Source organism: Euprymna scolopes, chromosome 41 (genome assembly GCF_053919585.1).
Source record: "Euprymna scolopes isolate OS-2025 chromosome 41, ASM5391958v1, whole genome shotgun sequence".
NCBI classification, from domain to species: Eukaryota; Metazoa; Mollusca; class Cephalopoda; order Sepiida; family Sepiolidae; genus Euprymna; species Euprymna scolopes.
In genome coordinates, this window is record NC_136522.1 from 24,987,488 (window position 1) to 25,010,868 (window position 23,381).

A 23,381-nucleotide genomic window follows, 5' to 3' on the forward strand; every position below is an offset into this window, starting at 1 on the left:
ATTCTGTGATGTGGTTATATGACACTATAATTTCATTCACGCTTCCTCTATTCTGTGATGTGGTAATGTGACACTATAATTTAATTCACTCTTACTCTATTCTGTGATGTGGTAATATGACACTATAATTTAATTCACTCTTACCCTATTATGTGATGTGGTGATATGACACTATAATTTCATTCACTCTTACCCTATTCTGTGATGTGGTGATATGACACTATAATTTAATTCACTCTTACCCTATTCTGTGATGTGGTGATATGACACTATAATTTAATTCACTCTTACCCTATTCTGTGATGTGGTAATGTGACACTATAATTTAATTCACTCTTACTCTATTCTGTGATGTGGTGATATGACACTATAATTTAATTCACTCTTACCCTATTCTGTGATGTGGTGATGTGACACTATAATTTAATTCACTCTTACTCTATTCTGTGATGTGGTGATATGACACTATAATTTCATTCACTCTTACCCTATTATGTGATGTGGTAATATGACACTATAATTTAATTCACTCTTACCCTATTATGTGATGTGGTGATATGACACTATAATTTAATTCACTCTTACTCTATTCTGTGATGTGGTGATATGACACTATAATTTAATTCACTCTTACCCTATTATGTGATGTGGTGATATGACACTATAATTTAATTCACTCTTACTCTATTCTGTGATGTGGTGATATGACACTATAATTTAATTCACTCTTACCCTATTATGTGATGTGGTGATATGACACTATAATTTCATTCACTCTTACCCTATTCTGTGATGTGGTGATATGACACTATAATTTAATTCACTCTTACTCTATTCTGTGATGTGGTGATATGACACTATAATTTCATTCACTCTTACCCTATTCTGTGATGTGGTGATGTGACAATATAATTTAATTCACTCTTACTCTATTCTGTGATGTGGTGATATGACACTATAATTTAATTCACTCTTACCCTATTATGTGATGTGGTGATATGACACTATAATTTCATTCACTCTTACCCTATTCTGTGATGTGGTGATATGACACTATAATTTAATTCACTCTTACTCTATTCTGTGATGTGGTGATATGACACTATAATTTAATTCACTCTTACCCTATTATGTGATGTGGTGATATGACACTATAATTTAATTCACTCTTACCCTATTCTGTGATGGGGTGATGTGACACTATAATTTCATTCACTCTTACCCTATTCTGTGATGTGGTGATGTGACACTATAATTTAATTCACTCTTACTCTATTCTGTGATGTGGTGATATGACACTATAATTTAATTCACTCTTACCCTATTATGTGATGTGGTGATATGACACTATAATTTCATTCACTCTTACCCTATTATGTGATGTGGTGATATGACACTATAATTTAATTCACTCTTACCCTATTCTGTGATGTGGTAATGTGACACTATAATTTAATTCACTCTTACTCTATTCTGTGATGTGGTGATATGACACTATAATTTAATTCACTCTTACCCTATTATGTGATGTGGTGATATGACACTATAATTTCATTCACTCTTACCCTATTCTGTGATGTGGTGATATGACACTATAATTTTATTCACTCTTACCCTATTCTGTGATGTGGTGATATGACACTATAATTTCATTCACTCTTACCCTATTCTGTGATGTGGTGATGTGACACTATAATTTAATTCACTCTTACCCTATTATGTGATGTGGTGATATGACACTATAATTTAATTCACTCTTACTCTATTCTGTGATGTGGTGATATGACACTATAATTTAATTCACTCTTACCCTATTCTGTGATGTTGTGATATGACACTATAATTTAATTCACTCTTACCCTATTATGTGATGTGGTGATATGACACTATAATTTAATTCACTCTTACCCTATTATGTGATGTGGTGATATGACACTATAATTTCATTCACTCTTACCCTATTCTGTGATGTGGTGATATGACACTATAATTTAATTCACTCTTACCCTATTCTGTGATGTGGTGATATGACACTATAATTTAATTCACTCTTACCCTATTATGTGATGTGGTGATATGACACTATAATTTAATTCACTCTTACTCTATTCTGTGATCAGGTGATATGACACTATAATTTAATTCACTCTTACCCTATTATGTGATGTGGTGATATGACACTATAATTTCATTCACTCTTACCCTATTCTGTCATGTGGTGATATGACACTATAATTTCATTCACTCTTACCCTATTCTGTGATGTGGTGATGTGACACTATAATTTAATTCACTCTTACTCTATTCTGTGATGTGGTGATATGACACTATAATTTAATTCACTTTTACCCTATTCTGTGATGTGGTAATATGACACTATAATTTCATTCACTCTTACCCTATTCTGTGATGTGGTGATATGACACTATAATTTAATTCACTCTTACCCTATTCTGTGATGTGGTGATATGACACTATAATTTAATTCACTCTTACCCTATTCTGTGATGTGACACTATAATTTAATTCACTCTTACCCTATTCTGTGATATGACACTATAATTTATGTTAAAAAAACATATGACCTTAATGATGACTATCATTTACAAACTAATAGCAAGGAGTGGTGTAGAAGGAGAGCGTTCGTCCGTTGGGACGACGACTGCCATCTGGTCTGAGGGATGATGGATGACACACGCTAAATTGTGAAACAAAAGTTGTGCAATCTCTAACCACTACTCTCCTGAATAGGCACTGCTTGATTCCAGTAGCAAGGAGAGGTTCATGACGACTAGAAACAATTCTAAGATAGGCGGAGAGCACATGAAGCACCTGGTATTTCCAAATGGTTACCCATTTTGACCAGATTTAACGATACTTAGCTTTAACAACCTAATGGGAACCGATGTGTTATGTTTACATATATATTACTTACTATTTAACATTCGTATGCCATTGTTGGTAACCAAGAGGCGGGTTATATACCTAATAACACTACAGATTATCCAGAGATTCAATTAACCAAAAGCAACCAGTTACCGGTGCAAAAGGTTCTTGCATTTCCAACATACTTGCGCTTGTCATAGAAAATCCACAAATACAGTAGCGCAAGATTCCGAAAGAGACGTTGCATGGATTTCTGTTTAAACTATGGGTTTTTATCATAACTACAGTAGTAAGCAGTGGGCGAAACCTTTGTTGTTCCGCAGACAAGCTCTACGAGACAGCAGGTACTTTCGTAAGGTTTAGCCCGGTCCATTTTAGCATTGTGATTCAAATGTTTGTTAATGGATGAGGAGAATGAAGTTGGATTCTTGGACGAGTCATACTAATGACTCAAAGAATGGTACTTGATTCTCCCTGCTAAACGCCGAATTGTAAGATGAAGATCAAGGGTAAGTGGGGCAATTCTGGAAAAGGAGTGACACCCTTCTTTACATATCAGTGTAGGAATTAATGAAAAGGGAACCCTTGGATAACCTTCGACTATGGTCAACCACTTTACTGGCTGAGACCATTTACAAGAGTATGGCGCTTATAGCTTATTATGAAAGATTTAAAGTATGCATGATGACCAGAAATGACCACCTCTCCTGATATTTCCAAGAAACAGCTGGTGGGTCTTGTAAGGTACTATCACTACACACATCCCTATACCAAAATTATGAAACAAGATATGGTGTAAGCTCTTCTGATCTTGTCTGTATTTGTTTTACAGTGCACAGGTCGGCTCATATAATGTTACAGACGGTGCCGCAAAATTCCGAGGCAGAAAAACTAAAGGAAAACATCAAAAAACAGGTAAGTACTTTGACATCAAAGACGACAATAACAAAATGTCAGTAAATTTTGTTAAAGATTCAAGATTCGGTAAAAGTGCAGAATAGTTAACATTCGACAAATGGTAAACAAAATAACAAAAAATAAAAACAAAAACGCGTTAGAATGAAATCTCTACAGAACCTGACTAGTTTTAAACGTGCGCAAATAATTTGTAAGATATTTTAAACTCTAAAACTAGAGAACAGTTAACAATGGAGAATTTGTAACACTTCCCCTTTCCGAAAAATAATATATATATATATTTCATATAAAACGCATTAAACTGAAATTCTGTACCGAATCTGACCAGTGTGGAAACGATTTGTAAGTTTAATAAAATCTAAAAGTACAGAATAATTTACATTCGAGAATTCGTACACAAAAATAAAACCACGAATAAACAATAAAACAATACGCAACACATAATTAAAAATAAAAGTAGGTAACTGTATACAAAAATAATTGATCAAAGAAAAAATTATCTTAGCACAGAATAAAAATATGTCAGAAAAAAAGAGATGAACCAAAATCGGGTTCTGTTTAATTAAAAATGTGATACAGAAACCGAGTTTGTACTTACAATAACCACACGTTATTAAAGACGGAGAAACATATTTGTTGTCTAAGAAATAAAAACTAACCCATAAAAAGAAACATATATCTCCAAAAAGGGTGTTAACGAAATCCTGTCATTTTGGCAATGCAAAGGCTTTAAAATGCTTTTTTTTTTTTTTTCTTCCTTTGAAGATTGTAATGCCGGGTATGGGGCAGCCAAACCAGCTGCCAACATTGCCCCGCTTTTTTATTGAAACCAACCGAGAGCTCTTTTTAGTATCCTCGCTGTTCCCTAGTATGTAAGAATATGTGTGCAGGATGAAGAAAACGTTTATATGAGTCGCTACAGATTTCTTTTCATCTCTCCCAACCAAAAGTATTGCGGGTTACCATGCGTACTTTTGGTCGTTGATGTGCTGGATTTAATCTCTCTAGCTTTACGCTATTTATTTCCTCGTTTTACAGGAGTTTGAAACGATTTTCATTGGTTGAAAATACTTTGAGTTAATACGTCCCTATGATAACTGTAACATCGCAGGGACAAACAAACAAAGGAAATAAACAAGTATCCGACTCATCTTCTCTTTATTTTTTATCATAAATCGTTTAAAACCGTTTTTCTTTCTCTTTGTCTTGGCGGCAGCCTAAAAGTCTTTCGCTGCCACATGTCCATTTCACTTTATTCCGACCGCAAGCTTGCTACAGCCAGCCCATTCTTGCCTTCACTTTACACGTCAGTCTCCTCCGGCACCGATTTTTGTTCTTTCCGATCACGTGATATCCTTTCTTTTTCTTCAGACGCAAGCCCGCGCACACTTGCTAATTTGCATACGGGCTCAAACGCTGCTCCTGCTGAATAAAATTGCTTGCCATCCATCCTTCAGCTGCTGCTGATATTTTCATATGCGCTCATGTGTGCTCTGTTATAAAACTAACTTGCTTTCGGAAGTGAAGAGAACGAATCTCAACGATGAGGATAAAGAAAGAGGGTAGCAATTGAAGAGATTTTCTTTTTCGCGTTTACTCTAAACACATCTTGATCCAGTCACTACAGAGTCCCCCGCTAGCAACGGGAGTTAAAAATTTGGCAGTATGACTTGTCTTTAGTTTTTTTTTTTTATTATTATTTTGTTTTGTTATCGTTGGCATTGTTCCGACCTTCCAATATACCCTAACCCACTCCAACTCCCGTCCCTTCTCATTTATATCCCTTTCCTTTTTCGTTCTCTCTCTAACTGACTACACGACCCCCCTTATCCAACTTTCTGAATAAGAAATAGTGTGTGAGAGAAGCTTAGAATCGTTGTCACATTCACTAATCTTCTGTCTATCTACTATCTATTATATATATAAAAGTAAAAGTGTCTGTGTATGCATTTTCCTACGCAATAACTCTGTCAATTTTCAGTCTACAGGCTTGAAATTTGATATACACAAGTATTGAGATTTGAGAAAATCTTTATAATCGGTTTTCGGACAGAAATTTTACTGTTAAGGGGTCAAAGTTCAACGATTTGACCTTTGAAAATTCTACCAAACTCCTCCGTAAAGTTTAGGTATAAACACTTGAAACTTTAGATATGGGTTCTTTGGACATGGATCTAACTTAATAACTTGATTTGAGCCCAAAACAATAAATGTTAAGGGGTCATAATAGGGGTCAAAGTTTTTTAAAAATTTGACCGCTTCGATCTCTACCAAATTACTCAGACAATTTCTGGTCTAAACATTTGAAATTTTACATAAAGGGTATTCAGAGATAGGGCAAGCTTTTTAATCAGTTTGGGTCGAAAATTTTTAGTTACCAATATATAAATGTATGTATGTATGTATGTATGTATGTATGTATGTATGTATGTATGTATATCTTCCTAAAACTTTAGCCTGAATTAAAACCTACGTCACTTCCGGTTTGGCGGTGGTCGTAACGGCAAAGACGTCAGGTTTTTCCCCCGTCCTTTTCCTCCTTTGCGGTACGGGTTCGAGCCTGCCTTACTACTACCACTTTTTTCTGCTCAACACACCTCCAAACACCCGGGCAACGCCAGGCTGAAATGCTAGTATATCTATAAAAGTGAAAATGTCTGTCTGTCTGTGTCTGCGTACATTTACCCACCAAATAACTTTGTCAATTTTCAGTCTAGTGACTCGATATTTGACATAAGGCGTATTGAAATTGTAGAAAATCGTCTTGATCGGGTTTCGGCCAGAAATTTAGCTGTCAAGGTGTCAATGTTCAACGATTTGACCTTTGAAAATTCTATCAAACTCCTCCGTCAATTTTGGGTCTAAACACTTGAAATTTTAAATGTAGGTTACTTGGACATGGATCAAACTTTAAAGTTGATTTGAGCCCAAAACAGTAAATACTAAGGGGTCAAAATTGGGGTGAAATTTTTTAAAAAAATTGACCGCTGCGGTCTCTACCAAATTACTCAGCCAATTTCTGGTCTAAACATTTGAAATTTTATATAAAATGTATTCAGACATAGAGCAAGCGTTTTAATCGTTTTTGGTTGAAAGTTTAAGCTGCCAAGGGGTCTAAATTCAAAAGATTTTACCTTTGCGGTGTCTAGCAAACTACTCAGCCAATTTTAGGTCTAAACATTTAAAAATTTAGACATAACGAGTATTCAGATATGCGGCAAGCATTTTAATCAGTTTTGGGCGAACATTTGGCTGCCAAACGCGCAAAGTTGGAAGAGTTTACCTTAGCAGATTCTACAAAATTCCTCCGTCAATTTTGAGTCTACAGACTTGAAATTTTAGATGTAGATTACTTTGGACAGAGGTAAAATTTTGTATTTTGATTTGAGACAAAAATAATAAATCTTAACGGGTCAAAATTGGGGTCAAAGCTTTTAAAAATTTACCTTTGCAATCTCTACGAAATTAATCAGACAGATTTTGGTCTAAACATTTGAAATCTTACATAAAGTGTATTCACAAGTAGGGCAAGTTATGAACAGTACATAGGGCCCGAGCCAAGGCGGGCTGAACTGCTAGTCTTTTATAGAATTGTTCCATTATTTGGTGTCCGTGTTTGATGTTTTGTTAGTTTTGTTTCTTATTATTGTTCTTACCAAGATTCAAACGTCCATTTAGGATGGATTTGAGAACTGATTAAAATATCAGGTTTTATGAGTTTTGCTTAATGAGGCTTGCTTTTCCTGGTAGAAGGGTTTCAAATTTTTATGCTTTATTTTCTTGTTGTTCATTTTTGTTTTTATTGCTGAGTATAAAACCTTGTTAAGTTAAAGCCGATATAATTATGAAATAATTTATTGTTTTATTTAGACATGAAAGTAAAACTCCAAACTGTTTTCAATATAAACAATTTAAAAAGTATTTCAATTATAAAAAATAATAAATTAACGTTTTAAATAATATTTCCAACGAAAACCAACAAAAAACTTTTATAAAAAATGTTATTCTATTATTCATAATAAAAACAAAAACATTCAAATTATATATAAAAAAAAGTTTGGTAAATTTTAACTTCCTATCTACCTTAACAATCAGCGCCAAAAATATGCGCGCTTGCGCATACAATAATGGCCACAACTTATAACATAAGGAATTACATTGCCTTATCTGGAAAAGTACTTTTTTACGGAAATTTAAATGCGATATTCGTTTTCAGCATACCCGAAAATCTTTTCAAAAAAAAAATCTTAATTTGAAAGGAAATTGTTTTAGTGGAAAGTAAGTAAAAATTTCCCCAACGTTTTATTTGAATACTTGTAATAAAAAGAAAAAGAAAAAAATTTTAATTATGAAAAGTAGTTTTGTGTTAATAATTAAAAACAAACGGCGAAAACAAATTGGTAATTGCCCCCCACACACATACCAAAAAAAAAAACATCCGACCTAAAATGTAACAGTTTTCTTATAAATATCGCTTGTCTATTTCCAAATTCAAAACCGGAAGCTATCATCAAGTAGACTGTTTCTCTTTTACCAAATTTTCATTGACATAAATCGAGCATAGAGTATATTTCATCTCCATGGAAACTCTCATACTAACGCAAATGTAGATTCTGCCACACAGAATTGGAAAGTGTGAGTCATCTAGTATCAAGTTGCAAGGTTCTTTTAGGGGATGGCTACAACACAACGAGACATGATGGAGTATGTAAGTACATCCACTGGACCATATGCAAAAAAATAAAACATCCAATGTAGCAGCAAATCCTGCGAACATCAACCTGAAATAACAGTTTGAAATGACTTATATACCATATATTACGACCATGTAATCCCTACAACCACCTACCTTGAGAAATGCTGTTGTGAAACCTGACATAGTTTTATGGAATAAGTCAGAAAGAGTCAGAACCTTGGTTGAAGTGAGTGTTCCTAATGATGGATGTCTGAACAGAGCTGAAAGGGAGAAACAGACCAAATATCAAGTTTCGTGTATGATATGAAAAGAAACTGGAATCTTAGGAAGATATCAATCATACCAGTTATGATAGGTGCCACAGAGTTTATGAAGAAGAACCTGAAGTCCTACCTAACTAATATTCCTGGTGAAACAAGTGCAAAAGAGATCCAAACAATTGCACTTAAGGGAACACCAAGGATACTAAAAAGAGCTCTCGGTTGGTTTCAATAAAAACCAGGGGTAACAATCTTCAAATGAAGAAAATTAAAAAAATAAATAAATAAATAAAAATTAAAAACGCAACTCGCATGCACGCATTCAAACTTCTCAATAAATGTTATTATATTTTGACCGTTGTGTTATCATGTTATCTTGATCGCTTGTATTTTGTACTTTTGTTTTGTTTTCCTTGTCGTGTATTTCTCACAGTCCGCAATAGATCTTTCAAGCTATAGATTTCAATTCAATCAATCAATCTCTATTCTATATGTTGCCGTTTTCTTCTTTTCTTTCTTTTTTTTTTTTTTCTTTTTTTTTTTTCTAGATACCCGAAGTGACAAACATCCACGAATTACACATTTGGCAGTTAACGGATGACACAATCGTCACAACACTTCATTACGTGGCCGCGCCCGAGCATTGTCTCAGTGTGTTTCGAAAAATCAAGCAATTCTTGAAAAAAGCCGGCATTCAACACGTCACCATACAACCGGAAATATCATGCGTAAGTTACCTCGTTTACAACAGCAGCACATATAGCCAGTAGCGTTTCTAGGTTTTAAGCTTTTTTTAAGAGGAGAGGATCTTAGGTGTGTAAATTTTGAGTAGAAACTTGAAATGCCGGTTATTTTTTAGCATGCTACTGGTAACTAGTGTGGGGAGACAGGCAAGTTTTTTTTTTATTTTTTGTTAACTAAGATCGACAGTTGGCGTTTTTAGGGGTTAAGCCATTAGTGCGAGCCATGTGGAAGATGAATCGTAATGATTATATAAACAAATATAAACTATATTAGCTTCCAAGAGTGCGCTATTCATTTAGGAAAAGTTTTGCTTTATATATATATATATATATATATATATATATATATATATATATATATATATATATATATATATATATTTCTTTTTGATTGGGAGGGGGGGAACACATTTAATGAAACAAATTGAACGAGTTTTCAAATGGAAACACATTGATGTCATATCGACCTTGACCCAAATTCAGTGAAAGTCAGTCAGCGTCATAGACTGTTCCGAATTGTAAAATAAAAAAAAATAAACATTTTTTTTAAATAAATTAAGTATAAATACCACCCACCTATACCTAATTCAAATTGTCTGAAATATTGCTCTTCCGACCTTCCCGTATACCCTACCCCACTCCAATTCCCCCTCCCTTCTCATTTATATCTATTTCCTTTTTCATCTTTTTCTCTCTCTAACTGACTACACGAACCCTCCTCTCATCAACTTCTAAACTTTTCTCTCACACTTTTCTCTCACGATTTTCTCTCACACTCCTTCTTTCACTCCTTTTAATCTTTATACATCATCCCCACCGCCAATTTGTGTAAACTCCCCTCTCCTTTTCTTATACTCGTTAAAGTTAAGCTTTGAACTGCCTATCATAAAATCTTTAAACCATGCTATACGTTAGACATGGCAAAATATTTTCTTTTCTAAAATTAATAAAAAGTTTTCGACCTTTTTATAATTTTCAGAATTTTTCTTGCCTGATGAGATCAATAATGATCGAAACGGTTTGCATATCGTAGCAAGATATGAATGTGTTTACTCAAAGGAAATAAAAATTATAAATTTGCACTCTTTGATTGAGCACAATCAACGATGCTTGTTAGAATTGAAAGATTCTAATCATCTGAATGTTTTTAACCTGGAATATATGCATGTGTGTGTGTGTGTGTGTGTGTGTGTGTGTGTGTGTGTGTGTGTGTGTGTGTGTGTGTGTGTGTGTGTGTGTGTGTGTGCTTCTATATACATATGTATATCATTTATATATATATGCGTATACGTGCGTGTAATTATAAATATTAATAATTATATTTTGAAACTAACAGACTCTAGTGCTGTATGCTTTCACAATCATCAGTGTAGGAAATAATAATTAATCAACCTTTTACCTCATTTGACGTTATCTCCGGGCCATCGATAATTTTCATTAAAAGTAAGAGAAATAAACACCTATAAATGCCAAATGCGTGCATAACGTAGTAAGCAGTAAGAGAGCATTCTAACGACAGGAAGTCGTAATGTTGCAGATCGCTAGTTAACCGTCTTTTCTTAATTCTCCAAATAAGGCTTTGATTATCTTATTTAAATATATATATATATATATATATATATATATATATATATATATATTAGTTCAGGTTTTTATAGGTAAGAATTCAGAGAATTTTCGCTGGTTTATAAAATAGTACTGTATAGTAAATAGAGCCATTTATATTAAAATTTATTTATACAGGCATGTAACAAGCTTCGCTACACTGGCATGACCATGTTTCAATCTGTAGTTATTAATAAATAAGATCTCGCGCGCGCACACACACACACACACACACATATATGCTCATGACTGTGTAGTAATACATTATTACTTATGTCAAAACACACACACACACACACACACATATATATATATATATATATATATATATATATATATAGTCATTCACATACAGTACTGTTTCGCTGTATCACAGCTCATCAATCCGGGTAAACAAGCAACTACCTCAAGCCAGGATATATATATATATATATATATATATATATATATATATATATATATATATATATATATATATACTATAATAATTAAATTATATATATATATATATATATATATATATATATATATATATATATATATATATATATGGGCTAAATTATATATATATAATTTAGCCCATGTGTGTAGATCGTGATTTTAAAATCATTTGATCACTCTAAACCTACTCAAATGACATATATGCTTCATAAATGTTAATTTTAACTAAGTTCACGCCGGCCAAGGTGTATCTGTCTTGCTTAATGGAATTAGAGATGGCTTTATTTCTCCGACCGTCGGTAATCGTGGCTCCCTGCACTGATGATTACTGAAAGGATGAAAGTGTCCGTAGGTATTAAAATAAATAAATATATATATATATATATATATATATATATATAAAGAGAGACAGAGAGAGAGAGTGAGTGAGACAGAGAGAGAGGAGGAGGAAGATATATACATTTTTGACTCGTCGTTTTGTTGTCAGAAAAAGAGAAAAATAGAGACAGCGTTGAAAATCGTCAGACACGGTTGATTTCTTATGTCTTGTATTTTATTTTTATGTTTATTTTATTTGATTATTATTTTATTTTATTTTGTTTGTCAGGGTGACAAGGCTGATGAGAATGCGAATGACTGCCTGTTATGCAGCGTGTGCATCAACTCTGATTGCTCTAAGCTGGCATGCTGCGACCAATTGCAGAAGACTGTGGACCAGTTGTCAACAAACATGGAGATATGCATCCACAGTCCACGGGATGGGGCGACCGGACAGGCGCATCACCACACACATCGGCATTACCATCATCATCACCATCATCAACAACAACAACAACAACAACAACACCGGCCGTCCCCACTCACGGGTGTCGAGGAGGCAGTACCATTAGGATTGATGGGTGACACAGAGGACTTCGTAGAGGTTTCATTAATGGAAAACGAAGAGTTTCGAAAACACAGGAATGAAGAGAAAGATGTGTATCTAGGATGGGGAGACAGATGAGGAAGAGAGAGAGAGTAGAGTGTATAGAGGGAATGGGCATTTAATGAGGAGAGGGAAATGGATAGTAAAAGGGATGATTTTTTTTTTTGCGTCATTACTGACCAAGGATTAAAGCTACTCGAGGATGAAGGTAAATGAGATTGTCAGCTGGATGATGAACAATAATATGAGAGGATTAAAAACTAAGGATCAAATGAACATAATTTGATTACATAAAGGGATGGCTTGACGAGTATTGACATTGGATTTAAAGACGACCATGTTGTAGTCTGAATGGAAACAGTTCTGTGGCAATGTGTTCTAAAGAAGGGAAATTCTTGGGGAAAATCTGTTCATGTTGAAAATAAGTGGGATGAAAAGAAAAAAGAAAGATGGGTAGGAATATATATATATATATATATATGAGAGAGAGAGAGAGAGAGAGAGAGAGAAGGGAGAGAATGGAAATGAAAAGGGGAAAGAAGAGACAAAAAATGAAAGAAAGACATAAAAATATGTTTTAAAAAATGGTTATTCGTATGAATAATTGGTTTTTAATTGACCTTTAAGGTCAGGATCTCAAAAAAAAAAACCTTTGGACTTTCGATTAAAAAAAAAAAGAACTTTTATGTCGTTTAAATTAATTATTGTTCATAGCTGGGTGTTCTATTTAAAAATCCGAAACCTCCAATGAACCCAGAACATTTCGATGCATTGTAAAGAGAAAATCTTTGCTTCAGCCCAATAATATCACAGAAAAAGGACTACACAGAATATGGAACAATCTACAATTGGACATTTTATTTATAACATTTATGATTCACTTTCATACTTTTGTGTTTGTCTAAAGTAAAACATGTTTAAAAAAAATATTGTATTTTTTCAGTTAATGATAAGCTTTTAAAAGTACCGGCAGGAACACACAATAAATATATTTCTTCTCCAGCCATGAACTACATTTCTGTATTATTCTAGCAGTTCAGCTCAGCTTTGCTCAGGCTCTATGTACTGTTCATAACTTTATGTGCATATGTATATATATATATTAAAAAGTTTTACTCATATCCAGGTAACCAACATCTAAAATTTCAAGTCTTTAGACCCAAAATTGGCGGAGGAGTTTGGTAGAGTCGGCAAAGGTCAACTCTTTCAACTTTGATCTCTTGGCAACCAAAGCTTGCTGCATGATTGAATACACTTTATGTAAAATTTCAAATGTTTAGACCCAAAATTGGCTAAATAGTTTGCTAGAGACCGCAAAGTAAAATCTTTGGAACTTTGACCCCTTGGCAGCCGATTAAAAAGCTTGCCCTATATCTGAATACACTTTATGTAAAATTTCAAATGTTTAGACCAAAAATTGGCTGAGTAATTTGGTAGAGACCGCAGAGGTTAATTTTCTTTTTTTAACTTGACCCCAATTTTGACCTCTTAATATTTATTGTTTTGGGCTCAAATCAAATTAAGAAGTTTGATCCATGTCCCAGTAACCTACCTCTAAAAGTTCAAGTCTTTAGACCCAAAATTGGCAGAGGAGTTTGGTAGAGTTTTCAAAGGTCAAATCGTTGACAGCTAATTTTCTCATCGAAAACCCATCAAAAAGATTTTCTTAAATCCCAGTACCCCCTTATGTCAAATCTCGAGTCTTCAGACTAAAAATTGACAGAGTAGTTTGGTAGGAAATGTACACACACAGACACACATACACACGCAGACAATTTCACTTTATAGATATATAGATTTCTCTTAATCTGTCTGTCTGTCTGTCTGTGTCACATTTTCTCGGAAAACCAATCCGACTCAATGGATCTTTGTTATGATAGGGTGCCGTGAGCCAACTATGATAGTATCTGTTCGATGTACAGTTAGGGATTTAAAGGGATTAGTCATCACAATACCACATTTCTTTTAAAAGTTGAGCATAAAGCACTCATTCTAAGTCAACTGCTATAACTTTTTCCCCTTTTTTAATGAACTAAAAAGTCTATCTAAATTTCTTCTACCTTGACTGATTGTTTGTCTGTCTGTTCCACTTTTTCTCGGAAACTACTGAGCCAATCTGGCTGAAATTTTGTATACACCTTTGTTACGACAATGGTCAGCAAACGAAGTATTATGGTATCCGTTCAATACACAGCAATTCATAGATATTAGTTTGGATTAGTCATCACAATGCCACATTTATTCTAGAACTTTGACATAACGCACTCATTCTAAATCAATATTTGTAAAAAACAAAAAAACACTCAATTTGAATAAAGAAAACAACATTAATTGATTAACAAGAGCATGGTAAACAGAATAAAACATGACGTCATTTTGCTGTTTAGAGATGAAATTCGACCCCGCCCCAGCTTTGGAGTTTAACATGAGGGGATATTTTTTTTTTAAATGAAACTTTCAAGTAATTCAATTGACTAATTGAATAAATTGGAACAAATGCATTCAGGACATTGCCAAGGCTGCTGCAAAAAGGTGGACTTCCTTTACCGTGTTAGAAAATTACTCACACCAAAGAGTACCCTATATCTTTACGAAGCCACAATTCACCCATGCATGGAGTATTGTTGCCACATCTGGGCTGGTGCATCTATGACTGGTCTCTCAATCTTAGACAATGTTCAAAAAAAGAATTTAAAATCTGTGACTTTACTGGTCTAGTCTTACATCGTTTCACTGCTATAGTCAGTCACCTCAATTTAGTCAGTAGCTGTTATGAAGTAATAAAATTAATAAATAATGAATAGTTTGTTATTGTTATGAACCGGAGTTCTGTTTGTTTGTGATGAGGGCTCTTCATTTTGCAGCAAGCTGCAAGGACCAGCAGAGTGATTGATGTACCCAGAGACTACCTACACAGGGTAGGAGACGATTCGATCGAGAGGCAAAGCGCCCCACCATGAAAACACAGTGGGTGAAGACGATCAACAGGCCAACTTGTGACGGGACAATGTAAGATCGAGAGAACACCTGTCATATCAGGTGGAATCTGACGAGGCTAAGGACACCCAGTGTGGTTGGTGCGGTATCGGTAGCGTTATAGACTAACCAGCAAGCAGCAAAATCTCACTCCTTCACTGTTGAGGTCCCACTGTTGAGCCATCTGCTCTATAAGTTTGTTTTCTTTTTACCTCAGGCTACTAGACTTAAGAATTCCTTCCCTGTTTCCTGTTTTCCTGACAGTATTAACCTGCTGAAGTTTGAATGTAATGTTAACAGACATCTTACTGCTCAACTCCTCACAGTTCTCTATTAGACACGATCCCAAATAGTAGCTCCTTATGTCCAATTCACAATATGCCTTGTTTGGGATGAAAAAAAGTAAAAAAAAAAAAAGAAGTTTTAATTATGTTTAAACCTTATTAATCTTTGTTTTTTATTTTTAACAAATTCCATTAAAACTTGTTTATAAAAAGAAGTAAAAAATTGTTTCTCTATAAATAATAATTGAGAACGGAAAAAAATATTTTAGCCATGATAAAAAAGATTAAAAAATATGGCCGCCAGCAATTAAAACGTCGAATTAAAGTTAGATTTTCAAGACTTCCTTGTTATTCGACTTTCAAACCAACACGTAATATTTATTTACATACCCCCTCACAAGAGTACGAGACACAATCTCGGTTTTAATGTGGGGAAAATTCTGCTCCTCGAAGAGGAGCATCTGTATTAGGACGTAAATTAAAATTGTGTCAATCTTGAGAAATTTCTGTTTCACCAACTTAGGACAGAAAAGATGAAGTGTTGTATCAGGACAGATATTACACTCTGATCTTATGCAAAACTAGTAAGCAAAATCGAATTTTAAAATAAAATATATTATTTCTTACTATAAATTCAAAGTAAAACCAACAATCAATTCTAATATATAAAGGCCATTTGTCTGTGTGTTTGTTTGTATGTCCTGCTAAAAATCAAACAAAACAAACAGCCATAAAATTGGTATATTCTTGATCGCTGTTCTCTGAATAAATAATGCTTAAAACTGAAAAAGATTATTCATTTTATGAGGGTCAACTGATCCAGGGAGGAGGAGTCAATTTTTTAGTCATTATATAGAGGAAAAGTGAATGGCTTACATTACTTTTACTATTATTATTTTCATTAGAGAGGAATGGGCTGGGTGGAGGTTAAAGAAGAGCGGAGGAGAGGGGTGTGGGAAAAATGGGGAAAGAATAAAGAGAAGACAGTGAGACGGATTGAGAGATGTAGAGAAATAGAAGTTTTAATATAATATATACACACACTTTTTAACCTTTTCTATTTTGTAGCCCAAGGCAACGCCAGGGAGTCCTGCTAGTCTTAAATGTGTGAAATAGCAGAGTTACCTCCCTTTGTGGCGACATTGTTTTCTTCTTTGTTTTTTTTGTTTTATTTACGTTTCACTCAAACAAGGGACAAGGCCACTTAGTCGTGACGAGTTACTATTTAGAACCAGACTTACAGGGATACCATATAGGGAGTTGGGCAGCGAGATATCTGTTCACGTTACAAAATCCAACAGTCTGAGGGAAAAAGCTATTTGAGAAGAAGGCTTTTTGGTGTCTAGAGATCTCTACAATGTAGGGGCGGAATTTTGCTGCTTGTAGGTTTGTCAAGGGTGTCGTCATCAAGGAGGTACTTGTGCTTGGAGTTCGTCAGAGAAGTTGCCATTGAAGTACTTGTAAAACAAAAACAAGGATGCTACGCTTCGGCGATGGGACAGAGGTTGGGTTAGGGTTTTCTAAACTTAGTAAAAAAAAAAAAAATTTGACTCCTTTGGTAAAAAACAAGTGGGAGGTAAGTAACAGTAACTTTTAGTTCAGGACTTATCAAGGCTGAGAGACATTCGAGGATAAGGGTTAATGAGACAGAATGATTCTCAACAGAAAGATGAGGAATACTATGGGAGTGTAACATAATTGTATAGATTGTGTTTGATTATTTATGCAATGGTTTATGACAAGAATTTGTTTCCTTTGGATTTGAAGACAACCAAGTTGTAATCAGCAATGAAGTAATCATGTGGTAATGTGTTCCACAGGTGGAAAGCCATTGAAATTACTTGTTTATACTTTCAGAATTTAAAGAGATCTGTATTAAAATAGTTAAATCTATATAAGACAAGCAGTCCGAAGAAAGAAGCTATCTATGTACAACTTACATTGTGTGGACCTTGTGGTATTTTCCTGCTTGTTTATAAAGAATGACATCATAAAGAATGATATCACAGAAGGGAACCGTCATAAATAATAACATCACGAAAGAATAACGTCACCCATTAACACAGATAGGCATGACCGTGCACCGTGGATGATGTCATATAATAATTGCATCATTTTTCAAAGCAGAGAGGTTGGGAAAGATCCGTTATTACGTTTTATTTATGTTAGGATCATGGGTTTGTTTATTGAGCATGATTCATAATGGCATTGTTTTCCCCGATATTTTTCTATGAAGAATTCTTTTTAGAAGAATATCGGGTGCTTTTCGGAGGGGGGGGGGACATGAAGATTATCACCTAAGTGAAGGTGTTTTGGGATTCGAACTTGGCACACCCAGGTTGTCAGCCCGCATCGTTAATCTCCACGGATTACAGGTCGTGTACTAAATGAAAATATATGCGCCCCCCCCCCTAGCGGGTTTAGTCTGAATATGTTATTGGATTTGCGAGATCAACCATTAAAAATCTGATGCTAGGTATATAGTTAGAGATAATGTAAATGACCGATAGATAGATAAACACAAGTGAATATATGGAAATAGATAGACATATATATATATATATATATATATATATATATATATATATATATATATATATATATATATAAGCAAACAGTTAATAAAATATGTTTAAAAAAAACACTTTGAAATGAGTTAAAAACATATTTAATCTGAAAAGGAAACACTAGATAAATGGATAGTCCTTAATCCGCGGAGTTTCAAAGAAATACTTTCCTTCTCATCAGAGGGTAGGAATTAGCAAAATGCGGGATCGGATTTTGCATGCAGAAGTATTTGATGAAACAACAAGTAAGTCAAAGATCTTACTTGAAAACAAAAAAAGTGAAGCAGAGGGAATATGGTAAAGAAAAAGGTGATTACATACGAATGGATAGTCTGGTGGAAGATAAAAATCCAGTGACGGTTAAATCCAAATGTAAAACTTCCAAAAAGTTAAAAGAATTTCCATTTGTACAAGTAAAATCCAAGGAGATTCCGTAATTGAAAGAAGATGGTCCATAATAATCCAAAGGCAGAAATCCATGGAATAATTCAGAAAAATGTGTACAAGGGAAAAAAAAGAAAAGATTCCAATAATATTAATAAAAGAAAAATAAGATGTGCTTTTCACTCTACTTCCGAGGCATAAATATAAATAAGAAAGATCTGGGAAGAGAAAAAAAAAATTTTTTTTGTTAAACGACACTAAAAGGAAAATAAAAATAAATAAATAAATAAATAAGGAATAAATATATAGAAAATAAAGAATAAATAAATAAATAAAAAATAAAATATAATAAAAAATAAAATATAAAATAAAATAAAATAAGATCGTTTAACAACTCTTGCTGATATTTTTTAAGTGATGACCTGTACATTTCAGTTGACCTATATTATTTTGCCCTATATATTTTTTCGCGCCTTTAACATTTCCTGTCTGGGTCATTTTGACTTTTGGTTCCCTTTATTTTATATTTAACTTTATCATCATTTTTTTTTCCAGATCTTTCTTATTTATATTTATGTCTCGGAAGTAGAGTGAAAAGCACATCTTATTTTTCTTTTATTAATATTATAAAATTATCTCAGCCAGATAGAAAAGCTCGATAAAACCAAATAGGAAATAGAGCTTATACTATCCGGATCTTGGATCATTTTGGTAAATTCAATTGTAATTTTTATTATATATATATATATATATATATATATATATATATATATATATATATATATATATATATATAAAAGTGAACGTGTCTGTCTGTCTGTCTGTCTGTCTGTGTACATTTCCCTACTCAATAACTCTGTCAATTTTTAGTCTATAGACTCGAAATTTGAAATACCGGGTACTGAGATTTGGGAAAATCGATGTGACGGGTGTCAGCCAGAAATTTGGCTGTTAAGGGGTCAAATTTCAACGATTTGACCTTTAAGAACTCTACCAAACTCCTCCGACAATTTTGGGTCTAGACACTTGAAATTTTAGATATAGGTTCCTTGAACCTGGATCTAACTTAATAAAGTGATTTGAGCCCGAAACTATAAATTTTAAGGGGTCATAATAGGGGTCAAATTAAAAAAAAATTTACTCTTTTTTTTTTTTTTTTTTGCTCAGCATACACCTCCAAACACCCGGGCAACGCCGGGCTGAAATGCTAGTATATATATATATATATATATATATATATATATATATATATATATATATATATATATATATAGTTTCAGTTTCATATGCGGATTATAATTAATGAAGTTATTTGGTTAAATATGGATATATTAATTTATAAATAGTAAATTTAATCATTAATAAAACGAAAATTTCTGGCAGAATATGCCTAAATTAATATAATTTGTTAGTACCAATAGATGGGTTTTAGTAACTTTTTTCTAGATTCAAAATGTCATAATGGAAACATATTATAAGGTATTTACAGCTTCTCTTCCAATTTTCGGATTTTAATCATGTCAAAACGCACTTTATTTCTTTTTGATGGATTTATTGTTGCTATTTCTTCTGATAAGTTAAGGGCAAAATAGATTCACTGATTGATATAATAAGTAAGTGATTGATTTTGTGCTACGAATGTTACATGATAATGGCTGTCCCCTTTTCATGTCAGTATAAAAATAGAGAGATTAGTTAAAATGAAAATAAGAGAAAGCAGAAATCGAACCCTGGATATAAGTTTTAAAGAACAATAGGTTTAAATGGAATGTCCAGTAAATTGTTAATTCTGATGAAATAAATAATAAATAAACTATTCAATTGTTAGAAAGAATGTGGATAATAAAATATGGGTAAATAAATTAGATATGTAGGTTGAATTCCTTTGTAAAAACATCAAAGAAAAAATAGGTTATTGGGAAATCATAATTTTGGAAACGTGCAAAGTCGCGCATATTGAAACACGTGAATTTTGCTCACGAGGCCGGACATGCATGGATTTCTCAATATAGGAAGTGAGAGTTAGTTAGTTAGAGAGACAGTCAGTGAGAAACTCAGAGAGAGTCTGGAGTTTGGAATTCGAACGTCTAGGAAGCGAGACGGTCACTTTGAAACTAAAATGTGAAGCTTTGAATTCTTGATGAGAAAACCACGGCCCGTCGTGAAGAAATAAACCCATTATGTGTTTTGATAAAACGTCGTCTTGTGTTTGTTATTCTTACAAAAAGGTAAAGTGAATTGTTATTATATGTCTGTGTTATAAAATGTCGTGACATACACATCTCATATCCACAATGTGAATCTACATCTCATATCTACACTAAGACTGTCTGAACACTATCTCCTCACTCTAAGAGTTCACATAGCAACACATCTCCTCACTCAAAGAGCTTCGTCTTCCATTCTACACATCTAAGGAATGAACATTTAAAATATATGAATCGTCATAAAACGAACACTCTCTCTCACAACATCCCTCTCTAGAACTCTTACAACAACATCTCCCTCAACAGCATCACTTGTAATAAGACTCTCTTTCAACGACAAACACTCTAATAAGACTCTTTCTAGGTATCACTTATAATAAGACTCTCTCAATGAAACCCCTATATAACACGAAACAGATACTGTCAAGAACTGTTAATGTCAATTGAATTAAAGGAATAAATTGTAAGATGGTCAATATCATGAACTTTGGGATATAGACTTTTGTTATTCATTATATAGACTTAGATAGATAGATAGATAGATAGATAGATAGATAGATAGATAGAGGGAGATAGAGAGATCTACAGAAGAGCGATAAATAGATAGATAAAAAGATATAATGTAAGTTAAAGAGGAAATTATACAAACAGGTACATGAATAGGTAAGTAGAGATAGATAGATATATAGATATATAGATAGATAGATAGATAGATAGATAGATAATTGCATGCATACATAAGGTTACTCAAGACAGACTGAGATAGAACATGCATCACTCGAGCGTGTTATTTAATTGCTCAAAGAACCCATTAAAATATCAAACGATTGGGATTGACTATCCATATCTCGATATGTATATTAAAATATAATCAATCAAATCGTTTAAATGCTGTCAAGACTACAGGACATGTCATACGTAATGTCAGTGTATGTTTCAGGCTGTGGGCAATGAATTGTGCAAGCCGGACCGATTAAACAAAGCCCGCACTTAGATTACTCTCTGGCTGACTGACTGACTTCCATTAGTGTCTAATACAAAAAACTACGTCAAGATATTGTAGATTGAGAGGACCGAATAATAATTGATCGTGGCAATTCACGTGGGACTGATTGGTTTGAACTACATAGATACGTCGGTCCCTAACCCCATCTTCACATCCGGATACGGAGAAATAGAGTAATGCAGTGCTTGACGATGATTTGAATAAATCAATTGCCACCCCGAGTACGTAAAACACTGATGTCTTACTGTGATTTTTAAAATATCATTGGATTTGTATCATTTGAAATATTCAGACGACTATCCTCATCCTTGATTCACTAGGTTTTGCTCAATGGTTTTGTTTTTAACTGTTGTTCACTTAAAACCAGACATGTTGCTTCTGAAGGCAAGCAGTCCAAAGAACCTATCCGAGTAGAAAATCTTCCAGCATCTCGAGGCATCTCACAAATATTTTTTGTCATCTATAATATAAATCTCACCTGTCTGTTTAAATGTATGTATGTATGTATGCATGTATGTATGCTTGCCCAAAACGTTCGACAGAGGCGACGAATTTTCACGAGATCCATATCATGTTGAAGCTCGACCTTTTGCACGACAAATATCGAAAAATTGGCTACAAACATTAATTCCTTCATTTTTAACTGGGCACCTTTCTACAAGGAGAAGTCACTTTTTTCGGCGATATTTTCGAAAATCATCCGTTCTTTTCGATTGACTAGCCTTAATTTAAACTTTCGCCACTTCCTGTTTGGCGATTGACGCAACGGCAAAGACGTCACGTTTTTTTTTTTTTCGTTTTTTTTTTTTTCACGTTCTTTTCCTCCTTCACAGTACGGGTTCAAGCCTGTCTGCCTACTATCACTTTTTGCTATTTGTTCAACACACGCCTCCAAACACCCGGGCGATGGCAGGCACCCGGGCTAGTCTATAATATAAATCTCACCTGTATGTTTAAATGTATGTATGTATGTATTTTGTTTTAATGTATGTCTGCCTAAAACTTTCGACAGGGTCGACGGATTTTCACGAAATTGGTATCGTTTTAAAGCTCATCATCTCGGACAACAAATATAGAAAAATTGGCCAAAAGCATTAATTCCTTCACCTCGACTGGGCACTTTTCTACAAGGAGGGATCGATTTTTTGCGAGCCATTTTTGCAAGTCATCGTATCTGTTGTATTGACTTTGCCTAATTTTAATGTTCCGAACTTCCGGTCGCATCATAGAGTAGCAGTAAGACGTCAGATTTTCTTTCATTTTCTTTTCCGCCTTCGCGTCACGGGTTCGAGCCTGCCTGCCCACTACCACTTTTTTTTTTTTTTTTTTTGCTCAACATACATCCCCAAACACTCGGACAACGCTGGGCAACGAGGCTAGTATTAGCTATAAAGCGGTACAAACTAGGTAAGAATGGAAATTGACATAAGCTAATACGGTACAAATGCATCCTAAGGAGAAAGTATAATATAGACATTCAAAA

The 23,381-nt window shown here is 33.9% G+C and overlaps 1 protein-coding gene across 4 annotated transcripts in view; it reads left to right on the top strand.

The window, feature by feature from the left end:
* Positions 1-12,896, top strand: part of LOC145266436 (uncharacterized) — a 69,855-nt gene extending 56,959 nt beyond the window's left edge. For all 4 annotated transcript variants that reach the window (XM_080122112.1, XM_080122109.1, XM_080122108.1 and 1 more), the window contains 3 exons: positions 3,719-3,801; positions 9,309-9,488; positions 12,157-12,896. In XM_080122112.1, coding sequence (XP_079978238.1) covers positions 3,719-3,801; positions 9,309-9,488; positions 12,157-12,552 — 659 coding nt within the window. In that variant the 3' untranslated portion in view covers positions 12,553-12,896. The remainder of the gene's footprint in view (positions 1-3,718; positions 3,802-9,308; positions 9,489-12,156) is intronic.
* Positions 12,897-23,381: the final 10,485 nt, after the last annotated feature.